The following is a 20467-nucleotide window of genomic DNA, read 5'->3' on the forward strand; positions in this document are numbered from 1 at the left end:
CCCCTCCTGGTGCCCACAGTTGCCAGGCATAGGCTCCAACTCCCCCACTACCCTTGAGTATAAGTGGTTCAGAAAATGAATAACAGTTATTCATTCTTCAGTGCATATTTTTCATCCAATCACAACTATTAGCTGTTTTTGGGTGGGGGAAAAACTCTGAATGTGGTAAACAGACATGACAAGTTTTTCTGTACAATAAATAGTCATTTCTATCTGCAATGCGGGTCTCTTCTTGGAGGCATCAGTGTGGAATGAATATACGAAACCCTGGCAAATGGATATTTCAGAAACATTCTGCACACTGCAAATCATGATATCTATCCAAAAAGTTTATATTTTGACCTTCAGTCTGTTAGTCGGACTGATTTTCTCCAGTTTTGCAGAACAGTAGTTTCATTTTCTTCAATTGTATATTCTAGCCCTTCTGTGTTTTTGCATTTTATTTTTTTACTCTTACCAGGTCACTCCCACAGTAGATTAAACTAAAGTGGCAACAGAGCAGGGATAATGATATTGAAAGCACCTGACAGTACCAAAGTTCCTGAAAGCAGCTTTGAATAGATCTTTAAAAATATTTCACAACCCATTAGGTATATTAGTGTTACTAGTTTTCTTTTGAAATCTTACTTACTCGCTGTAATACACGTAAATGATAGTTTCAATACTAAAATAACAAGAGCAGTGCAGCTTTAACTGTATTTTTTTCCACGTAAAAGCAAATACTAATATACTGGTATTTTTTATAAAAGAAAATATTACAACAAAGGCACAAAAGCATGTGCCTTGTGAGATTTAAAAAGAGGTATTTTAACAAGATGAACACAGCCATCATTGTTAGATACAGTTTGTCCAGGTATAATTTTGTAGCTATGTGTTGCTTCGATTTCAATTGTGTTTCTGCACATTTAAAGAGGAGCACAGACACGGGTGAGTCATGAGTTGGGAGTCAGATGCAATGGGAATGCACATTAGTGAAGAAGATCAGCAAAGAGAAGTGGGAGGGTGGGCTGCTAGGACAAATGATGTGGTGTTGTTTTTTTTCACCAATAGGGAAGTGAGTCCCTTGCTATGGGGCAAGTAAAAATGAGGTAAACATGGCCATGGTGGGACTTTTTGGGCCTCATGACTCGCATCTGAAGTTTAATTTGGAGCGTAGTTCCGCCTGACTATGGGCCCCAGGCGGGTGACACCCTCGATTGGTGGTCAGGCAAAAACAGACATACAACCATTCAGTATCAAACTCATACCTAGTAGGAGCCTACCATTTATGTTTTGGGATGTAGGAGGGAACCAGAGTACCTGGAAAAAATCCACGCAAGCCCAGGGAAAACATGCAAACTCCACACATTAAGGACTGACCTCATATCGAACTCCTCAACCCCTGGGCTGCTTATTTTTTTGTACACGTTTAAAAAAAAACCTGCTATTTTAAGGAATGTTAATAATAACGGATGTTTAATTATATATGAAATACATTAGATCTGTCTAAGGAGATGAGAGCTAGAAAGTTTTCAATAGAATTAGTTAATTTTAATATATTTTGTATATAATCTCTTTCTGATTGAAAAAAAAAACAAAATAAAATGGTGGAATAGCATGAAAGTATTTGATCTTGATTTATTATAGATAACATTATTTAAGCTTGAGTAGAATAAATATTTAAACCCGGAAAAATCAGCTACTTCGACAAAGATAACATTTGACCTGAAATCTGACATCTCACTGGGTATACGATATGTTACATCTTTGGATAGACATTGAGGCGAGGTTACGTGGAATAGGACCCAATCGCAGGGAAGCGGGCGAGGATGAGGGAAATAGTGCTCATACCAAAACTTTAATAACGTAGGCAGAATCATGAGTAGGGAAACGAAAACCAGGAGAAAGCAATGGAAAAACAGCAAGCTAGTCCTTACACGATAAATGTAAAAAGGTCAATACATGATTTTTTTGTGAGTTCACATTTTAGAGCAGTTCTATTTTATTCACGTTAGTCAACACTTGACAATCTATAGAATCATTTATTATCAACAATGAAATACATTATTTTTAACTTGTGATGTCCCATCTTTACCGAGACCAACTGAATTGTCAAAAAAAGTCAAAAGTTGATGATTCCTGCTTTGACACTAATTAATGAGTGACAGTAAAAAGGTTGCCTCAGGAGCCGCATAATGAGTGAACAGTCATTTCCATTTTGACCTTTTCAGGCTAAACTGCCATGGTGGTTATTTTCTTGCACATTGTCTGAGTAATGTTCTGGCATTAACTTTAATGTCATTGGTCTTTACCACCAACCCTCCAATAATTTTGAGCACCATCAAACATGGATAGAATGGGTGACACCAGACAGATTCATTGATAACTACTCATTAAAATTATTTTTTAATGAACCTTGAGGGCCTCAATTGCAATATTCAGCTGTTCGGGTAACTAGTTAATCATTGTATGTTATGTGGAATAGTGCTTCTTTAATGTATTAAAAAAAGTGTCATTACTTGAAATGCGGTAATATCATTTTAAATGATCCCCTAGTCACTTTGAGCAATCAATAATTAATTTCATATAGATAGTAGTTTAACTTGAGAGCTGTTTAACTAATGTCTGTGCTGTAATTAAAACTTGAGTAACCCTACTACTGGCCATATTATAGTCATTTATTTACCAACAAATGCTTTGTTAACAGTATTCAAGATGAAATCATGGAAGTTTGGGATTTTATTTCTCAATTGAATTGAGTAGTGACATGGATGTAAACTGATCAGATATGTGGCTCCTGAAAGTTTGGTATACACGATAAAATAGGTGAATTGTTGTTGAATTTTAATTCAACGTCGGCCTAAGAAAAATAGTCTGCTAAACCGAAACTTAACGTGGTCAACATTTCCCTACTTAGGATCAACACCACTAATGACTTCACTCTTGCCTGTGTGACAAGACACAGCTTGTTTTTTCTCCTTGTACCCTATCCAATACAGTCTAGCTTTTCCTTCTAATTGCCTGTGAAAACAAGACCCAATTACTAAACCAGCGGATGCCAACATCAGGTACTCTGCGTAAATATGAGAATTATCTGATCGCTCTTCTTTCAAATGATTTTGCATATTCAGATGCTCATTACACTTTTATAGGCTGGCTGAATGAAGTCCATTCTGCCCCTCTGTTGCTTATAAAGTCAACATGAGCGCATGCTGCACTGAATTAAGCATACACACTGCAATAGATAATCAGTTAAGAAAACAGATACTTTTTGGCCATCATGTTCATTCATTCATCCATCTTCTGCTCCGCGTATCTGTGTAAGTGTTTCTGGAGCCTATTCCATCTTACTTCAGTCGGAAGGAAGCCTACAGCCTACTGGATTGTTCTCCAGTCTGTCATAGGGCACACAGAGAGACAGACGACCATTTGCACTCAAAATCATACTACCACCAGCAGGAATTGTTTGGTAAACTGGGGTGTAACTTGCCTTTTATTACAAAGTCAACTGTGAAACAGTTGTGACTTTAATCATTACAAGTAATATAGAAATTTAAATCAGCACCACCAGTGTATATTACAGTTCTTTCAATTGGTTACTTTAGGGTGCGTGTGCTACGCCCTTTTTCTAATGAAGGATGTAGAAGAATACATGTGTAGCAAATTATCCAAATGATGCATATCCACTGCAGTGCTCCAAAGTATGCATGGCTCACAGCATTGCACTGGGTGCCAAGTCCACTGATTTACCATGTCAACTTCTCTAATTCACCATGTTCTCCATGTTGGCCAGACAATCTATGCAGACGGCTTCAAACCAGCCACAGTAAAAGAACTGGCAGTTAGGGGTCTGCCCACTCCGTCACTGGCTATTGCCCACCTGTCAATCAAATGCAAATAACACTACGACAAGCTCATGAGCGCCTCTTCTGCTTTTCTTGCCAAAACAATGTGTATGTTTCTGTCAGTGTTACAACCTTCATTCAAAAGTTGATTTCCTGTCTACTTTCAGCTGTGCAAAGGACTTGAAAATTCAAAATTAGCATAATTACTGTACTTCAGACACTAGTATTTATGACCTTATGTTATAATATATAAAGTATTTAAAAAAATTCAGGCACGGATGGTAATTGGCCTAAAATGAGGAATAATTTCACTTCATATTAAATACAAATACCACTGTCTAAGAGAGCTATGATCAAAAGTCTGTCATTACAATATAAGAACAACTGAGATGTTGCACAATCCCTGTCTGTCCTGGTTTCCATGTAATAACAATGCCCACACAAAGTGTTTACACGAGTGGGAGAACACAGATATGGGTAGAATTGAGAGAAGCTCAAACATTTAAAAGGTTGCTCCATCCGAAGTGCGTAACAAAAAAAACAGAGAGCCCAGGTTTGGAGCTGGTTAAAGAATGGTTATTCATGGCTTGTCAAGCTAGTGTTCTGCGGTTGAATCAAATGATTAACTTATTAGTAAGCTAGCCAGAAGCTTCACACCGGAGATGGGCCTTGGCCACCCCTGGCCCAAGATGTCATGTCTATTGTCATCCATCATTTGGTTTTAAACAAGTGTGCAATGACATAAATATCATGAGAAGAAGTCCTGCCAGCCAAGACATGATTTTCAGAACAATAGCAAGTGAGTGGGAGAAAAGAGAAAAGTATTGTATTTGATTAAGTCAATGCTACTGTGCGCAAACCAGCTTGTATACTGGATATCATGGCTTGGCTGTCTGTCAGTGGTCATAGTCATTCACTCCCACCATGACCCTCTTATAGCCTGGAGCTCTAAAAACAATAAAACCGATTCATTAAAATCTGCTGTTACTGAGTGGACACACAAGCGATTGAGCAAATGGACCACAGCCAATTATGTGATTCCCTGCCAGTTAGAAAGAGAAATAGGCAATAAGCATACGAGTTGAGAGCTACCGATCACCAAAGCTTATCTGCACATTTTTGAAGTTTGGGGGCAAACTGTATAAAACTGTAAATTGATTGAATAGGATGCTCAAACACATGCAGATCATTCACGATACATCCAAATAATTTGTCATTCAAATTTAGAAGTCACTGTAAATCGGGAGTACCATTTAGGAATTTTTCAACCATTTAAAATGTTAGAAATTAAAACACTAAACTATGATTTTTAATTTCTTATTTCAATCATTAAATTATAGTGATAAGAATAGTGTTCAATTGGACATAATTTGACAAGTTAATTTCCTATAGCTTCTGGGAGCATATTTTACTGCTCGCTACTATAGCAATCAGGTCAGGGCGTATCACACTTCACAAATGTGAGCCGAGACTGGCTCCGCATTCTGCAACCATAATGAGTACATGTGGTAGAGGTGATTGTTAGATGATTGGGAACAATCACACCATATACACTGAATGAGCTCTTCACTTGAAGCCTCCAAGTTGTATAATTTTCAATGTACCAGGACATTTTTATAGCACCTTTCACCAGATTTTGTTTTATCCCTATTTAAAAATGAAAAATAAATTCATTCATTTATTTCCACAACAAACTAAGAAATGAAATGTTTTAATTTAATATTCATTACTTTTGAAACATTTGAAATATGATTAGTATAAATAGAATGAACTTGATGAACTCACTGCTGAGCATGAAAGGAAATTATTTTATTACTTACTCCATGTATATGTGATGTCCTTGTCTTATTTCTTTAGTTGTACTGATGCAAAAATCTCCTTAAACGGGATTCACATTTTCAAAATGTTGATGGCAAACTCTCATCCAACATTCCAACCAACAACTCACTTCTAAATCCTTCTGAGATGCATTAATCCCCAAAAACCTCAAAAACTTGGATCAGGGATTTATTTTACTTTTTATTTATTCATTTTATATACCTTTAGGGCATCAGCAGTGCTTCTGAAGTAAAAAAGAATCAATACTAGACTAAAATGTAACCACTGCATACCATTTAATTCTTCCTTTGCTGATCAACCGTTCTGGGTGTTGCCCATGTGTGGGTTTGAGAATGCATTAAGCTTCTGATGTTGTGGACACTAACTTCTAGAATCAATAAAATAGACATATATAATGCATTAGAACAAATCATTACATACACAAATGTAGTTGTTTTCGTGACCACTATCTGTCTCATTTGTAAAAGTATCCAAACTACCAAAAGCCTTGAGTGGACTTTTAAAAGTCATTTATTCTGACCACATTTGAAGTGCAAATGCCTCTTTGAAGCAAACAACTTTCATTTTAAGTGATCGTTATGTTCTGGACCGCCTCCTTACTTCCTTCGTCTTTGTAATTTCAAATCCTTGAAATCCAACAGGTTAAATGCCTGCCTAAATGACTGATTTAACTATTCATCACATCCTGGAGACAGTCTATCTGAACCATTGGCCCCATTGCACTTGAGTTCATCTAATTTAGTGGCATTATAAGATTGGGTAGAACCGATAACATCTTTATTAACTGTGGCCCCAGTCTTGACTCATTTCTATCTCTGCAAATATTAACATTTTGCACTTTAAGATTCACCACAGGCCTTGGCTTTCTTAGCGATTCTACTTTTTTTCCCCTAGTTCCAAGCTGGACTAAATCAAAATGAGAATTAAAGTCATGATATACGCAAAACAGGCAGATGTGGCTTTAATGTAAACTGCTGTAATGCTGCATGTTTTAGTTATTTTGAGATCTCAAGCTTGGGCAAACATTTGACTGTTATACCACTCAAACCTAAAACCTAGTTTCTGAAAAAATGCTCTTTCATTTACCTCTGTTATGATCGTAGGTGCGAACCCCAAAGCAGGCGAGGGTTGATCTTAGTTCTTTTCCAAAATCTTTATTTGGCTAGGTTGCGCAGTCGTAATCCGTCGATCTGTGGTCCGTTGTCTTTGCTCTGTAATCTTGGTCTCGTTGATCCTTCTTCCGTTCCTTGGTCTGTGGGGCTTGGCGTGGTCGAAATCCTGAGTACAAACAGAGGTCATTGATCTACAAGTAGGCAATGGGTAATGCTAGAGGGAACTTTACAGTTAACTGTAACCTGGTGGCCTTATATACTATTGGCTGATGGCTTGCACCTGGCCTCACTCCACTCGTTAGTGGCTGGGCCTGTGATTGGGTGACAGGCACACCTAGCCACTAGTCTGGTCAGAGGCCTGACAACCTCATATCCTTTTTAACCACACCACAGACGGTAATGTTTTTTTTTTTTTACACTCTTTTGAATTAAGAAAAATGATTGTAAGTAATTTCCATGCATTCTTAACCACAACACAATATTTCCTCTGCACACTAAAATTTGAATTGTTTCACATTTATCTTTGTTGTATTAAATTATTTGACAAGCTAGTCAACATTTTATATCTAATTTTGAGTGTATCTGGATGACACTGGGGAAGAGTGAGTGGCAGAACCCCTTTTCACATCTCAAAAAACACACATGGTAGGCTGATTAATCACTCTACATTTTCTTTAAGGAATGATTGTGAGCGTGATTGGTTACCCCTACGATTGGCTGGCAACCAGTTCAGGGTGTCCCTTGCTTATTTCCCAAAGTTCACAGGGATGGATTCCAGCAGCCCACGATTGTGAGAATAAGTACAATATAAAACGAATGAATAAATCATTTAATCCATGCAAATCACCAACACGATTGGATTCAATCAGCAATGCACATTTTTCTTTGGAAGTTCGTTGGAATGTTGGTGACCAAGAGCTACTTTTTCATAGGAGATAATTTTGTTGATATTGTTTAAACCACAGTATTGTTCTTCATCTTTGAAGTCAGTAGCCTCCAAACCCTTTTTTCCAGCATGTGAATACACACCAACAAAGAGCAGTGACTCTGCCATTACCAGATTATTTATTTCAAGAAATTAAATTAGATGGCAATTGACACCCTGCACTTTAAAATGTAGGAAAGGCATAGATGGGTTCCTAATCCACAATTTAACCCAATATAAATCAAAGTGTGACACAAGGCATATAACTATACTGTTTGTAGCCCTGATTTAAAGGAGCTCTGTAGAGAAGCGGTGTGTAGAGGTTGTTGCAAAGCTTTGGAAAAAAAATCTCTTGACTGACTCAACTAATTTCGATTTTAACAGTAACAAAATGGTTGCTTTTAGGCATCTGATTTGCTAAGAGAATTGAGCAGGACAATCCCACATTGTTCACACTTACTGTACTGTATTACATTTTTTATTCCTCTTTCTTAAAGAAGAAAAAAGGTCACTGAATGAACTTAAAACTGTTAAGTTTTTTTCCCCCAAAATGCTAATTCACCACCCATATAACCTCTAGGACAATGGAAAGAATGAGACAAAACTGAACTTCTTGGCACTGGGAACCCTCAACTATGCCCAAGGCAATGTTGCTAAACACTTGGTTTCTTTCTGTTCTTGATCGAATCAATTATAAAGACCATACACAAAAGTCATATCACCAACACAATAAAACACCCAAGAACATAAAAATATATATACCGCTGCCCCATTATGGAGTGACCTTCAACAAGACTTGATCTTCTGTAAATTTGATTAAATAGCAGTGGAAGGATCACGTACTGCACGGGTGGCCAAGTCCAGTCCTCAAGAGCCCCTATCCAGTCTGTTTTCTATATCTCTCCCCTCTACCACACCTGAATCAAATGATCAACTCATCAGCAATCTCTCTACACTTTTAAAATATGGGAAACCAAACAACATGTCTACAGTGACATAGAACATTAGGCAACATAAACACTTGCATTAAATCCAAAAACATTGAATAAAATTGCAAAGGAATATGTTTGTTTGTTTTTTGACTTTGCCTGGCTCTTTTCCTCTTTTCCCTCTGAGTGCAATCTTGTGAGGATAAGCAGTTCAGAAGATGGATGAATGAATAGACATTTTTATTTAGTTATATTTTTAATACTGCAGCTGTTGTTTTTCTGTCATAAATGTCATTTGGGTATCTGCAGATTTAAGTATATCTGGGTTCAACAGCCAGTGAAGGCATTATGCAGTTTGTTCTCACTGATGCCCAAATTATGTTGATTGTAAATTTGGCAAGTCGCAGAACCGGTAAATAGTGTTTTATATGCACATGTCATTGATACTCCTATTGTGTGAAGTATATCTATTACTAATTCGTCATCATCATAATGATCAATATGGTCTTCATGAATGCTAGTCCACAGAGATCTTACTAATGTCCAATTCGGGTCAAGTGTTTAAATGTGATTATTATATATTTAAATGTAATACATTTACCCGCAAACTAAACCCTACTGTTTTCAGAGGTTGGCAATATTTTGAAATATTTTTGGATGCTGACGAATTTGCATTTTTAATTGTTTTTCTGTGTTAATACATTTAAGCAGTTGTTCCTATTTTTCTTCTGACCTTGATTGACTGCAAGGTGTGAAGAGTTCACCCACTTGGAGTCTGGTTTTATTTAATGAAGGCAGTATTTTAGTATTTTAATTTAAAGTATGAATTTAATTATTTGAAAGTTTACTTCAGATCATAAACAGTGGAATATACTGGTTGTTGGATGACTTTAGAATATTCTTATGTGAACAATGACAACCACAGACCATTTTCTAATTTACCATTATTTTTTCCCCCTAATCTTCATCAAAGGGAACACTAACTCGTGCCCGAACCGAACTGAACCCCGAATATCTGGACCTTCGTCCCAGAGCTGAGCTCAACCCTGAATATTGGACCCCTTGCACACCCTTAGTGAGTACAAATGGTCCCGTTTGTCATTAAGCACCATACAACTCATTGCATTTCATATATGACATTGAACCAGTAATATATTTTTGCTTTTGAATTTAAACTTACTGATTCTACCATCAGCAGCATGTTTACCTTGCCTTCAGTGTTGAATCATGCTTAGTCTTATTCACAAGATGCAAAATCCTTACTTCCTTGCCAAAACAATGATTTTGTTGTCCATTCAAAATTGTCTCACATTGTAGTTACAACATCAAGTTCATTTTCAATGTGATAAAAATCACAATGCCGTTTTTACTTTCATAATAAGTATTAATTTCATTAATGCCCTACTTTGAAAACACAGCTTGTGATAGTCATGTGGGGATTGTGTTGTTGCACATTGGTGAATCTTAATGAAGTCGAATTTGTTTACTTGGTATTATCAGTACAGCTTATTAAAAAAAGGTATGTTCCCTTGTAAGCCATGCCTCTCCCCATCTTGTTTATATTATTCATTTTATGATCAAGGTGGGGTGGCCCGGCGGATGAGTGGTTAGTGTGTCGGCCTCACTGTGGGGGACCTGGGTTCAAATCCTGGTCGGTCCGACTCTGTGAAGTTTGAATGATCTCATGGGGCCTGTGTGGGGTTTCTCTAGGTACTTTGGTTTACTTCCGCATTCCAAAGACATGCATGGTAGTCTGATTGCCTATAGGTATGAGTGTAATCATGAATGGTTGTTTGTCTCTTTGTGCCATGCGATTGGCTAGCCATCAACACAGAGTCCCCCCCTGGCACAAAGTCAACTGGTATAGGCCCCAGAACCCACTGTGACTCTAGTGAGGATAAAGCGGTTCAGATAATGTGATGAGATGAGATCATGAGGGTGAATTAATTACGGGGCCCAGTGATCCTTTTTGAAAGTTGAGCTTTATTTTGTTGATCTATATCAACGGTTTATGCACCTTACCACTGATTGCCCACATAATATTTGCTAATTCGCTAGATCACAGTCAATGGCTATTCAACAACAGCAACATAAATCAGGGAGCCACAATTTTAAAATAGCAAACATATACATTTCTGTTTTCATAAGATTCATTTCTTTAAAGAAAGTATCTAGTCAACCCTTTAGTATTAAGAATCGATGTGCACTTCTCTTTTGTAACCAACCAGAAATTTAGATTTTTCCATTACTTAAGATGTATGTCTTCAGAGAATACTTGTTTTCCTTTTCTTTAGTCTGATATTTATCTGTACTTCATTTCTGTTATGTATTTCTGAAGAAGTGAGCAATTTTGGATTTCACTGAAATGAACATTCAAAAAAATCTTATGCAGACATATTCTTGCTCCCTGTTCCAACACTTTTTCTACCTATCCAAGAGCAATTTATGACTCTCATTAATGCATCGAGGCATGATGGTCACAGTGGCCCCTATGCTGCTGCCCTATTAAGTCACCCAACATCTTTATTGTATTCGTGATCGATATGTTCCTTTTTCATCGGGAGTACATTTGGGAGCTGTTGCATGAAACAGGTGTAAGTAGAGTGGGGCGATGTAAAAAGACACACCTGGTGCGGATAGTTCAATTTGCTTGAAAAACTGTTTTTAACTACATCCCCTGGCGACCTCTACTCTTTATATATGAACCTTATTATGGGTGAATAAAGTGAATGGAGATCACGTGATCAAGTCACATTAGTTTTAACAGTTATATTCCCTACAAGGAGGGTAAAGAGATAAATAATTTATATAACCTGGTCTACATTGTAACCGTTAAATATCCTAATTATAGAGCATTTAAAAAACCTATCCTAGCTGAACAGGCTTTACACACACAGACACACACAGACACACACAGACACACACACACACACACACACACACACACACACACACACACACACACACACACACGTACATATGGTCATCACAATTGGAGACTGAAAACACGGCGCCGATCATGGTGACTCAATAAACAGTGGGAAGTGTGGAGCCAATGAGGGCCAGAAAACACCATGAGTGATGTTTTCATAGGTTCATATGTTTTATTAATTTTTTTAATGCCTGCAATTCAATGAAATAACCCTACTTATGCTGCTATTGGCATTTAACAATTCACTGAGTTGATCTCTGATGTTATTCAATGTTTGACGTGATCAAGTGTAGTGGGTAGGTATTGAACATTTAAATCATCTTTTCCACATCTCTACAAGAAGAAAATTATACACTACGAGCCCGCATGATCCCACAAACTGAACATAATGAGAAAAAATGTTGGCCTCCCTTCCAAACAAACTTTGAAACCCCATTTTAAAGTAGTCACTAATTTATGCTGTTATGATCCTTGTAAACTGAAGCAATGTGTCATGAAGCTGGTTTATCCTTTTTGATTACACTCTGCACTATACTGTAGGTAAAACATACTTCATTAATCCTTTGCAGGGGGAAATCAACAGTCAGGCAGCCATCCATATAATCCCACAAATACTATCCCATACTCCAGGTCAGGAAAACAACACTAATAGAAATATTTAATAGAGGGGCAAAAAGACAAAGGGGAACCCAGACTCCTACAAAAAATCAAGAAGAAAAAACAACAACCTGCAAAACAATGACAGATCAAAAGAAACACCGGCAGTTAAAATCCCAACAACAATTTAAAATAGAACACCAGTTGCATTATAATGACAGCATCCAAAAGCACGATGTTATCCCACATCATACATACAATAAAAATATATAGAATGCCGTAGGTCTTTTTGTGTGATCTGCCATGTACAACGTGAAAATGAAAGGGGCCAGAATTGCTCACCAGGGTTTGTAACACTGGAGTCTGTCAATGAGTTAATTCTGGATCAACTTGCAAAAGTAGAATCCACTCCCATCCTTTCTGGGTTCTCTATAACCTCAGAGGTTGAATTGCGTCAAAAGTGGTCATGAAATAGAAAAACATCTGACTCTTATAGCCTCCAGACCCATCTACATAAAACAGAGACCAGTGAAGCAAAGAGAAGACACATTCATCTGCCCACATGTTATTCTGGTTTGCAAACTGCAATGGATTCAATGGTTGCTTGACCTGAGGTCTGAGCTGTTGAAGCATCACCCTCCCTGTGGTCTCCATTATTACTGACATTATGCTTCAATCAACAAATTGGGGGATTATTCATGTGGTTGAAGTCATGGGTTTTTTAAGTCTTCAAATAGTTAGGAAATAAAAGTTTAGAAAATGTTAGCCAGAGTCAAAAAAGTATACACACTTGTATAATCTTAAAGCAAAAGTGATGAGGAAGTTTGAGCTAAAATTCAGTGGATTTGTACGACACAGTACTTTCTTTTTTAATCTTTGACTTTCACCGAAGGTCAGTTTGGCCATTAACTAGATCAGCATATTACATGCATGCTTCATCTTTTTAGTAAAATTCTTCTTGCTTCTCCAACCCGAAATCAAAACAGAGAGATTGTAAGTTCAAATGTATCTCGAGAGGGAAAATGCCAACTTGGCAACTAATTGATGATCACACAAGCTCGCTTATCTCATACATCTGTCCAAGTACCATGCATAAATTTGTACTTTACCCTTTTACAAATCTTCTTTCATTTTAATCTCAACGTGATCCTTCCATACCAGTTTTCATACTCGCCTGGTTGCTCGTGATAGCTGGTCATTCCTCCAGGTGTTAAAAGCAAGGACACTCTACTATACTTGCTAGATGGATGGGGTGAAATATTGCCTATAAGTGGTGGAGCTGTAAGAACTACAGGCTTAAACCCCTTTGTCTCTGACAAAGCACAAAAATTAATGACAGTGCCAGGCTTCTGGATAAGGGTCTGCTTCTTTGAACACTCAGTGGGGAGAAAAGTGTGTCAGGAAATCCAAAAAAATGCACAATATTGTTCGGTTTGAGCATAAGCATTCATGAAAAACTGCTGCATTGCTGTTGATACCTACTGTTTCAAATCCATAATTCCCTTTCTTCCCTGTACTTCCCAAGTGGTACATGTGTATGAAAAAAAAAGTAGACAAAGAATGTTACTCTCTGGAGTAAACAGTATGCAGCCGAAAAGATAGCGGCTGTGTTTGATGTATTGGCTTTCATTTTATACCTCTTACCGCCCTTTGCCTTTCATTGTTTGTTGGAAACAAAACAATGACATATGTGCTAACTTGTTTGATTGGCTTTATATTAGAGGATTTTAGGCGGCTAAAACACCTAATTACACACCAGAGGGGTCTACCTGTACAGAAACGACCACAGTATTGTTTTATCTTCCAGTATCATGACCCATAAGAATACAACAATATGTTACAGTATGCAGATAAGAAAGTTCTATATTTCTTGTTAAAGTCTACTTTGTATTAAACCTAATTTAGTAAAGGTATTAATTGTGCTATACACCTTGCACTGCTCTGACATTAACATGGATTCTTTTACGGTATTTAAACCACTTAATTGGTGTGATTTTATTGAGAAAAAAAGTCACAGCTTCAAATAAGTTGTTATTTTGCTTCTAACATAATTGTACCAGAAATAGACACAAAATAACACACTTGATGGCGGTAGAGTTCGAAACAATTGTCACTGCAAACAGAGGTGCATGTTCGTGCGCAAAGACATGTACACACACTTGCTAAACATTTCACGAATTAAATATAAAACAGTGTCATAAACACACAACAATAGCAACAACACAAAAATGGTCTCCTGTCTGTAACAAAGAAAATCAATTGCTTTTTACTCTCAGTGACACCATCCCTTATCAGCTCACACTATTCTTGAACAGGGAAAGACATTCATATTGATATATTTGAGCGCTGTTGGAAATCTAAAACATGCCATACTGTTGACTACTAGTCCTTGGTTAAGTTACTTGAGGAGTGTACAAGATTATATGATGTTATTAAAATCATGGTTAATTCAGATTTAGATTAGCATATCAAACAAATCTGAGGTGTTGGCCCATGATGAAACAGTTGCCATGCGCACCAATATGGAAGAAGGTAGTGTGAAGTGAAATTTGTTGCAATCTCAAACCACCAATTGTAATTGAATTCAAATGAATTGAATGGTTTTTATGTCATCATACAAGTATAATGAGATTTAAAGCTTCCACCACATAGTGCACAAGTAACAACAAACAAACAGACAAATAAATAATCAACATATAAGAAGTTGATAAATAAGTAGTCCAAGTGAGATTAGCTGAGTAGAGAGCCTTGTTCCATCTGAAGTACAGGATGAGTTCCATGGTTTTGGAGACATTCAGCGCCAAGTTGTTGAGAGTGCATGACTCGCTGAGTCTATGGTCTCAATAACAAACAAACAAACAAACAAACACATGATGATAGATAAATAATCAATAAATAGAAATAGATAAATAAGTGGTCAACATTAGATATAAGTAGTATAAGTGGTGATCAACATGGGTAAGTGGTACCAAGGGATTAAAATGGATGGCAATAAGTCTTGATAAGGTCCTAAGTGCATATCTCGAGTTGAGTATGGTGGCAGCTCTTGGAAAGAAACTGTTCTTGAGTCTGTTTGTCTAAGCTTTTATGGCTCTGTAGCACCTTCCAGAGGGCAGCAACTTGAAGTGGTGGAAGCCGGGATGTGTGTTGTCTTTAATGACGCTCTCTCCACTTCTAAGGCACCGGGATTTGTGGATGGTGGACAGGGCAAGTAGGGGGTAGTTGATGATCTTTTGGACTGTGTTGATCACCCTCTGCACTTTGGTGTTTAGTTTAGTCATGTGTACTCACACATAAGTCCAATCAAACTTGTCAAGTTATTGGAGGCCCTGCGTAGTTTAGAATCAACACTTTTCATGTCAAATGTTTTCTGCCAGCTCAATCTGAAAGGTAAACTGGTCACATGTTTTCAGTTTTAAGGTCCTTACCAAATACATTTATTAGCTCCAATGGGGGGAAAAAATACAGTTCAAGTTCATGTGTTGATAAAACGTTTTGAAAGTGTACTTACAAGGCTATATTCGAAGAGAATTTTCACAAATAATGTACTTTCCCCATTATTTCACGTATTTTCTTGACTGGAGTACATCTATTCAAAGTAGCACTCAAAAGTTAATAAGTACAAGTGTCCCTCTAAGAAGTATCACATATTCAGATTCTCTTGATATTTTTCAAGATGTTCTAGGTTAGTCAAAAGATAAGCATATTCCATAGTTTCTTAATTCCGTTTTTCTAATATTCTAGTGTAATGTATTTGAACTGTTAAATTAAGACATTCTATCATTTGCAGTGTAAGCATGCACTGAATGTGGTTTTATAAAATAATTTAATATTATTTTTCTAACATTCTGTTATCTGTGAGGAAATCAACACATCCAATGTTTATACTAATAAACCAAAATTACATTAAATCTCAACACTGTCTGCAGAAACTGCATGGTTTTTCATGTCTGAAATACAGCAGTTAAACTTGTTTGCAGATGGATTTAATTGAAACCATTTGAGTTTTAAAAATATTTTATACACTTTTGCTTAAATCATGTGAAATGTACCTATTTGTCAGAAATGTTTGTTGAGCCATCATCATTTTACATTAAAGAAATAATAATAAAATCTTGTGGTGTCCTACTGAATAAAGATACCTCATAACGATAATGATCTCATCTCAATTTATTCACAAATTAACTTACTCAGTGTGAAATCTCTATCTATTTAATTGGGCAAAAGCTCTTAGGAAGCTATGACTATTCTGCTGTATGAATGGCAGTAAGTTAATACACATTCATATTGCCTTCTGCCATTAAAAAGAATCCCATTTAATTGTTCTTCCTTCCACTATATTACCGGTATGAATATTTTAAACAAATGTATGTTTTCCAATTAATAAACTTCTGTCACTGTGGACCACACATTTCTGTTCAAATTAAGGGAAGTTAGATGAAGAGTTACTGCACCTCAAATTATTTTCTAAGGCATACTGGGGTGCCAGGCTGTAATATCTACCCTTGTTAATTTAATCTGTTACCTGTTATAATGAATTTCACTACATGACAACTGTTGAAACAAGGAACGAGATTAGTTTTTCTAGAGCTTGTTTATTATCTCCATTAAGAAAGTCCCATTTAAATATATGCAGGCATTTTTTTCCTCTGTATATATGCAAAAGCAGATGTTTGAGTGGCTGACAACATAGTTAAAAAATAAAATAAGCAAACAGCTTCCATCCTCACTCTCCCAATTACTTTATACTAAGTCTCATGCTGATTTGCCGATATATAAATATATTTTTTTAGCCTGTGCATTGGTTGAGAGCCCCTGGGTTTCCATTTGGAATAGACTTTGATTTGGCTAATTGGTACGAAAGCTGTTAATTGGGAAAGTGGAAAGGAGAAATGGATCTAAAGATACACTCTTAGAAAATATATTTGTTCAACCTCATTTTCTACCTTTACGCAATACCTTTGTTCAATTTTACATATATGGAGATGCAACTATTGTTATAGAAAAGTGCTCCATAGAGGAATACACTATTTACAAGATTGGCTCAATGTAATTAACATCATTTTATTTGTAGTCTAATTGCAGGTTTTTAACGTACGTCATTATTACTTTAGGAAATAAGAATTCAAACTATACATTTCTATGGATTATATTATGATAATTTATTATTTAATCAATATTCTAACCTTTTTTAGATGAATATCACATTTTCACGTGTGTGTGTGTATGTGTATGTGTGTTTATTTTGTTGAATCTGCAAATGCTTTTTAAAGTATTAATTTCATTAAAAAAACTTACCAACAAAAGGTCAAGTAATGTCTTAATCCCATATATAATGTCGTGACCTAGTTTAGTTATGAAATTTATTGAATGTTAATCCTTTAACATTATTAAAGAAGCATTTCACCATCAATGACCTATTTTAAAAAAATGCTTTTGTCTGCAAGGCCATGTTATCAGCCTCATCTAAATTACACACGTTTACCATTTTTTTGCCTACACCCAAGTGACATCAAAACATCACAGAGCCAGCATTACCATTACAAGTCCTACGGTACACATTTGTAATAATACAAAGAAACTCAGTTTTTGTTTTTAAGATATTTGAAATAACCTGTTTATATGCAGGAGCATACCAGGTAGTAAATCAGTCAGCATATTCCATTCGGAATCCTAAATACAGCAGTGTCATCATGCAGAAAGAAAGTCATGGAGCAAATCAAATCGCGCCATTTTTTATATCCGCTGACTGCTGCATAGCCATTACTTTTCGCTTGCCTTCATATGAATCTCGCTATTTCAGTTTCTACTGCCGATAAAAGACATAATGTTCAATTCTTTCACTATACTAATGAAATCTTGAGTTCCCACCTCATTCCAAAAGTGTTTTGGTTACTGTGCAGCAACCTTTTTTTGTGAATGTAGAAAGTAGAGAACACAAGTGAATAATGCTTTAGAGGACATAGCTAAATAGCCATTTACAAGGCCAGATTTTTGGTTTCAAAAAAGTATTAGTAAAAGGTTGTCATAAACAGCATATGCTTTATACTGATTTAAAATGTATTTCACCAGGAACCCTCAATAATGTACCTGAAATATGATAATTTACCTACCAGAATGGAAACACTATTAATCACTACCTTCAATTATGAGTTTATACTGTGCAATGAACAAGAAATGTTTGGTTCTAAGTTTGAATACATTTTACCAACAAAAACTTCATAATTATCTCTTTTCAAATTGAATGTGTTACATTATATGACTCTCCATGTCGCATGTCAATTTTTACTTGTGCATTGCAAAATCATTTCCTACACTTCAGTTTTCCTGTGCAGTGTGCAGATAACACTTCTGATGGCTCGAGCAGATGATTCCTCCATTTTTTTTCACCTTTGGTTAGTATTCTTGACAGTTTTGACGCCTACCGCTGTTCTGCAGCACTCAATTATGAAATGTCTTAAAAATAATCGTTTTGATCTTAGGTATGACACCTATTAGGGCTTGTCTCTGACAGTAACTCATAGCTTTACTTGCTGTGGCAAAGGAAGGAGAAAGATGAAACAATTATGAGAGAAGGGTTTGATTAGTTATAGCAAGATATTTTTAAAGTGTGGCTTTGTATGCAACTCAACAAACTATCAGATTGCTTTTTAATAATATGGCACTAGAGTTTGACAGTAGTGGCAGTTTTAGACCATTTTTTTTCAGATGTTTTTAAAAGAGGGGAACCGTTTTGAACACAGCCAAACCATTTCTGGTGCACAATTTTCATTTCCGTGTACGTAAAATGTGTTTGAAACCTACACAGATTCGTACTGTGATCACAAGAAAGTGTGTGGCTGTACATGAAAACATTTTTTGGGGTATGAATTTCCAATTATGTTTAGTATAAAATGTCTCTTTCTGCACAATTGTTCCCATCTTAACAAGGGCAGGGTGAGAACAATTGTGAGCTTTTAATCAGAAGAAAAATGCGCTATTTTCCACATACGTTGTATCTCAGATTTCACATATGGAATTATAATGTTGATCTATTGTTAAAGGAGCGGCCCGGTGTATTGAGTGGTTAGTGCGTCAGCCTCACAGCTCTGGGGTCCTGTGTTCATATCCAGGTCATGTCTATCTGTATGGCTTTTGCATGTTCTTCTTGGGCCTTCGTGGGTTTCCTCCGGGTACTCCGGTTTCCTCTCGCATTCCAAAAACATGCATGGCAGACTGATTGGACACTAAATTGCTCCCATAGGTATGAGTGTGACAGTGAATGTTTATCCGTCTCCTTGTGCCCTGTGATTGGCTAGCCTCCAGTTCAGGGTGCCCCTTCCCTCTGGCCCAAAGTCAGCTGAGATAGTCTACAGCACCCCCACGACCCTTATGAGGATAAAGCAGTTCAGAAAATAAGATGAGATGAGGTGTTAATGGAGGGCCTCTTCTTTTAACACACAGCTAAGGTTGAATTTTGAAATTCACCATTTAAACTGCATGTACTATGTTACTTATTTTCAGTTGCATACTTAGTAAGCTCTTGGAGAGGAAAACAAGCAGCAAACAAATTAAACCACTACATTTTGTCAAGTGTTGATTCCTTTGTTTCAAGGTAAAGCTGAGTGGCGCTCTAATAATTTTCTTCCTTTGTTCATTGTATGAATGTCTTGGTGCTAAATATATTCCTATAGGTGTTTAAGAGAGACACTTTCCGCCTCAATTTGATCTGCCATACCTTTAAAAATGGGTTGGGGGTGCATTTGCAATGAGGCTCTTCATGGGATATTTAATTGAGTGGGAGAGTTTCACAATTATAAGTGCCACCTAATTATTTATACCCATAGTTTAAACAAAGCAGTTTTTGCATTCAAATAAAGACAAAAAACTTCAGGTGTCTACAATGTTATAAATACACCAGCTGCAGCTCATTAGTTTATGAAAATCCATAAATACAGTCAGGGGTGGCCTGGAGAATGAGTGGTTAGTGTGTCGGGTTCACAGTTCTTTGGTCTTGGGCTCAAACTCCCGTGTGGAGTTTGCATGTTCTGCTCGGGCTTGTGTGGGTTTTTTCTGGGTACTCTGTGCTAAAATCATGGTAGGTTGATTGAACACTCTAAAAATGCCCCTAGGTACGAGTGTGAGCGTGAATGGTTGTCCATCTCGTATCCGGTGATTGGCTGGCCACCAATTCAGGGTGTTTCGCTCCTGCGGCAGCAAGGATAGGCTCTAGATGGATTTTTTCAGGGTTTAGGAATGTACTTAGCAATAAGACACATTGTGACGTCACGCAATGGCTAATTTTAAAACATACCATTTGCAGAAATATC

At 36.7% G+C, this 20467-nt stretch overlaps 1 protein-coding gene and 1 long non-coding RNA gene across 5 annotated transcripts in view; one reads left to right on the forward strand and one right to left on the reverse strand.

The window, feature by feature from the left end:
- The window catches only part of LOC144194024 (uncharacterized), an 81687-nt gene extending 74700 nt beyond the window's left edge, over nucleotides 1-6987 (reverse strand). The window contains exon 1 of the long non-coding RNA XR_013325807.1: nucleotides 6750-6987. This is a non-coding gene — a long non-coding RNA (uncharacterized LOC144194024). The remainder of the gene's footprint in view (nucleotides 1-6749) is intronic.
- pcdh9 (protocadherin 9) overlaps nucleotides 1-20467 on the forward strand; it is a 117746-nt gene that overhangs the window by 29011 nt on the left and 68268 nt on the right. For 2 of the 4 annotated variants that reach the window (XM_077712773.1, XM_077712776.1), the window contains exon 3: nucleotides 9603-9704. The exons of the other annotated variants lie outside the window; for them this stretch is intronic. In XM_077712773.1, coding sequence (XP_077568899.1) covers nucleotides 9603-9704 — 102 coding nt within the window. The remainder of the gene's footprint in view (nucleotides 1-9602; nucleotides 9705-20467) is intronic. 4 annotated transcript variants of the gene reach the window in all.

Source organism: Stigmatopora nigra, chromosome 3 (assembly GCF_051989575.1).
Source record: "Stigmatopora nigra isolate UIUO_SnigA chromosome 3, RoL_Snig_1.1, whole genome shotgun sequence".
Classification (NCBI taxonomy): Eukaryota; Metazoa; Chordata; class Actinopteri; order Syngnathiformes; family Syngnathidae; genus Stigmatopora; species Stigmatopora nigra.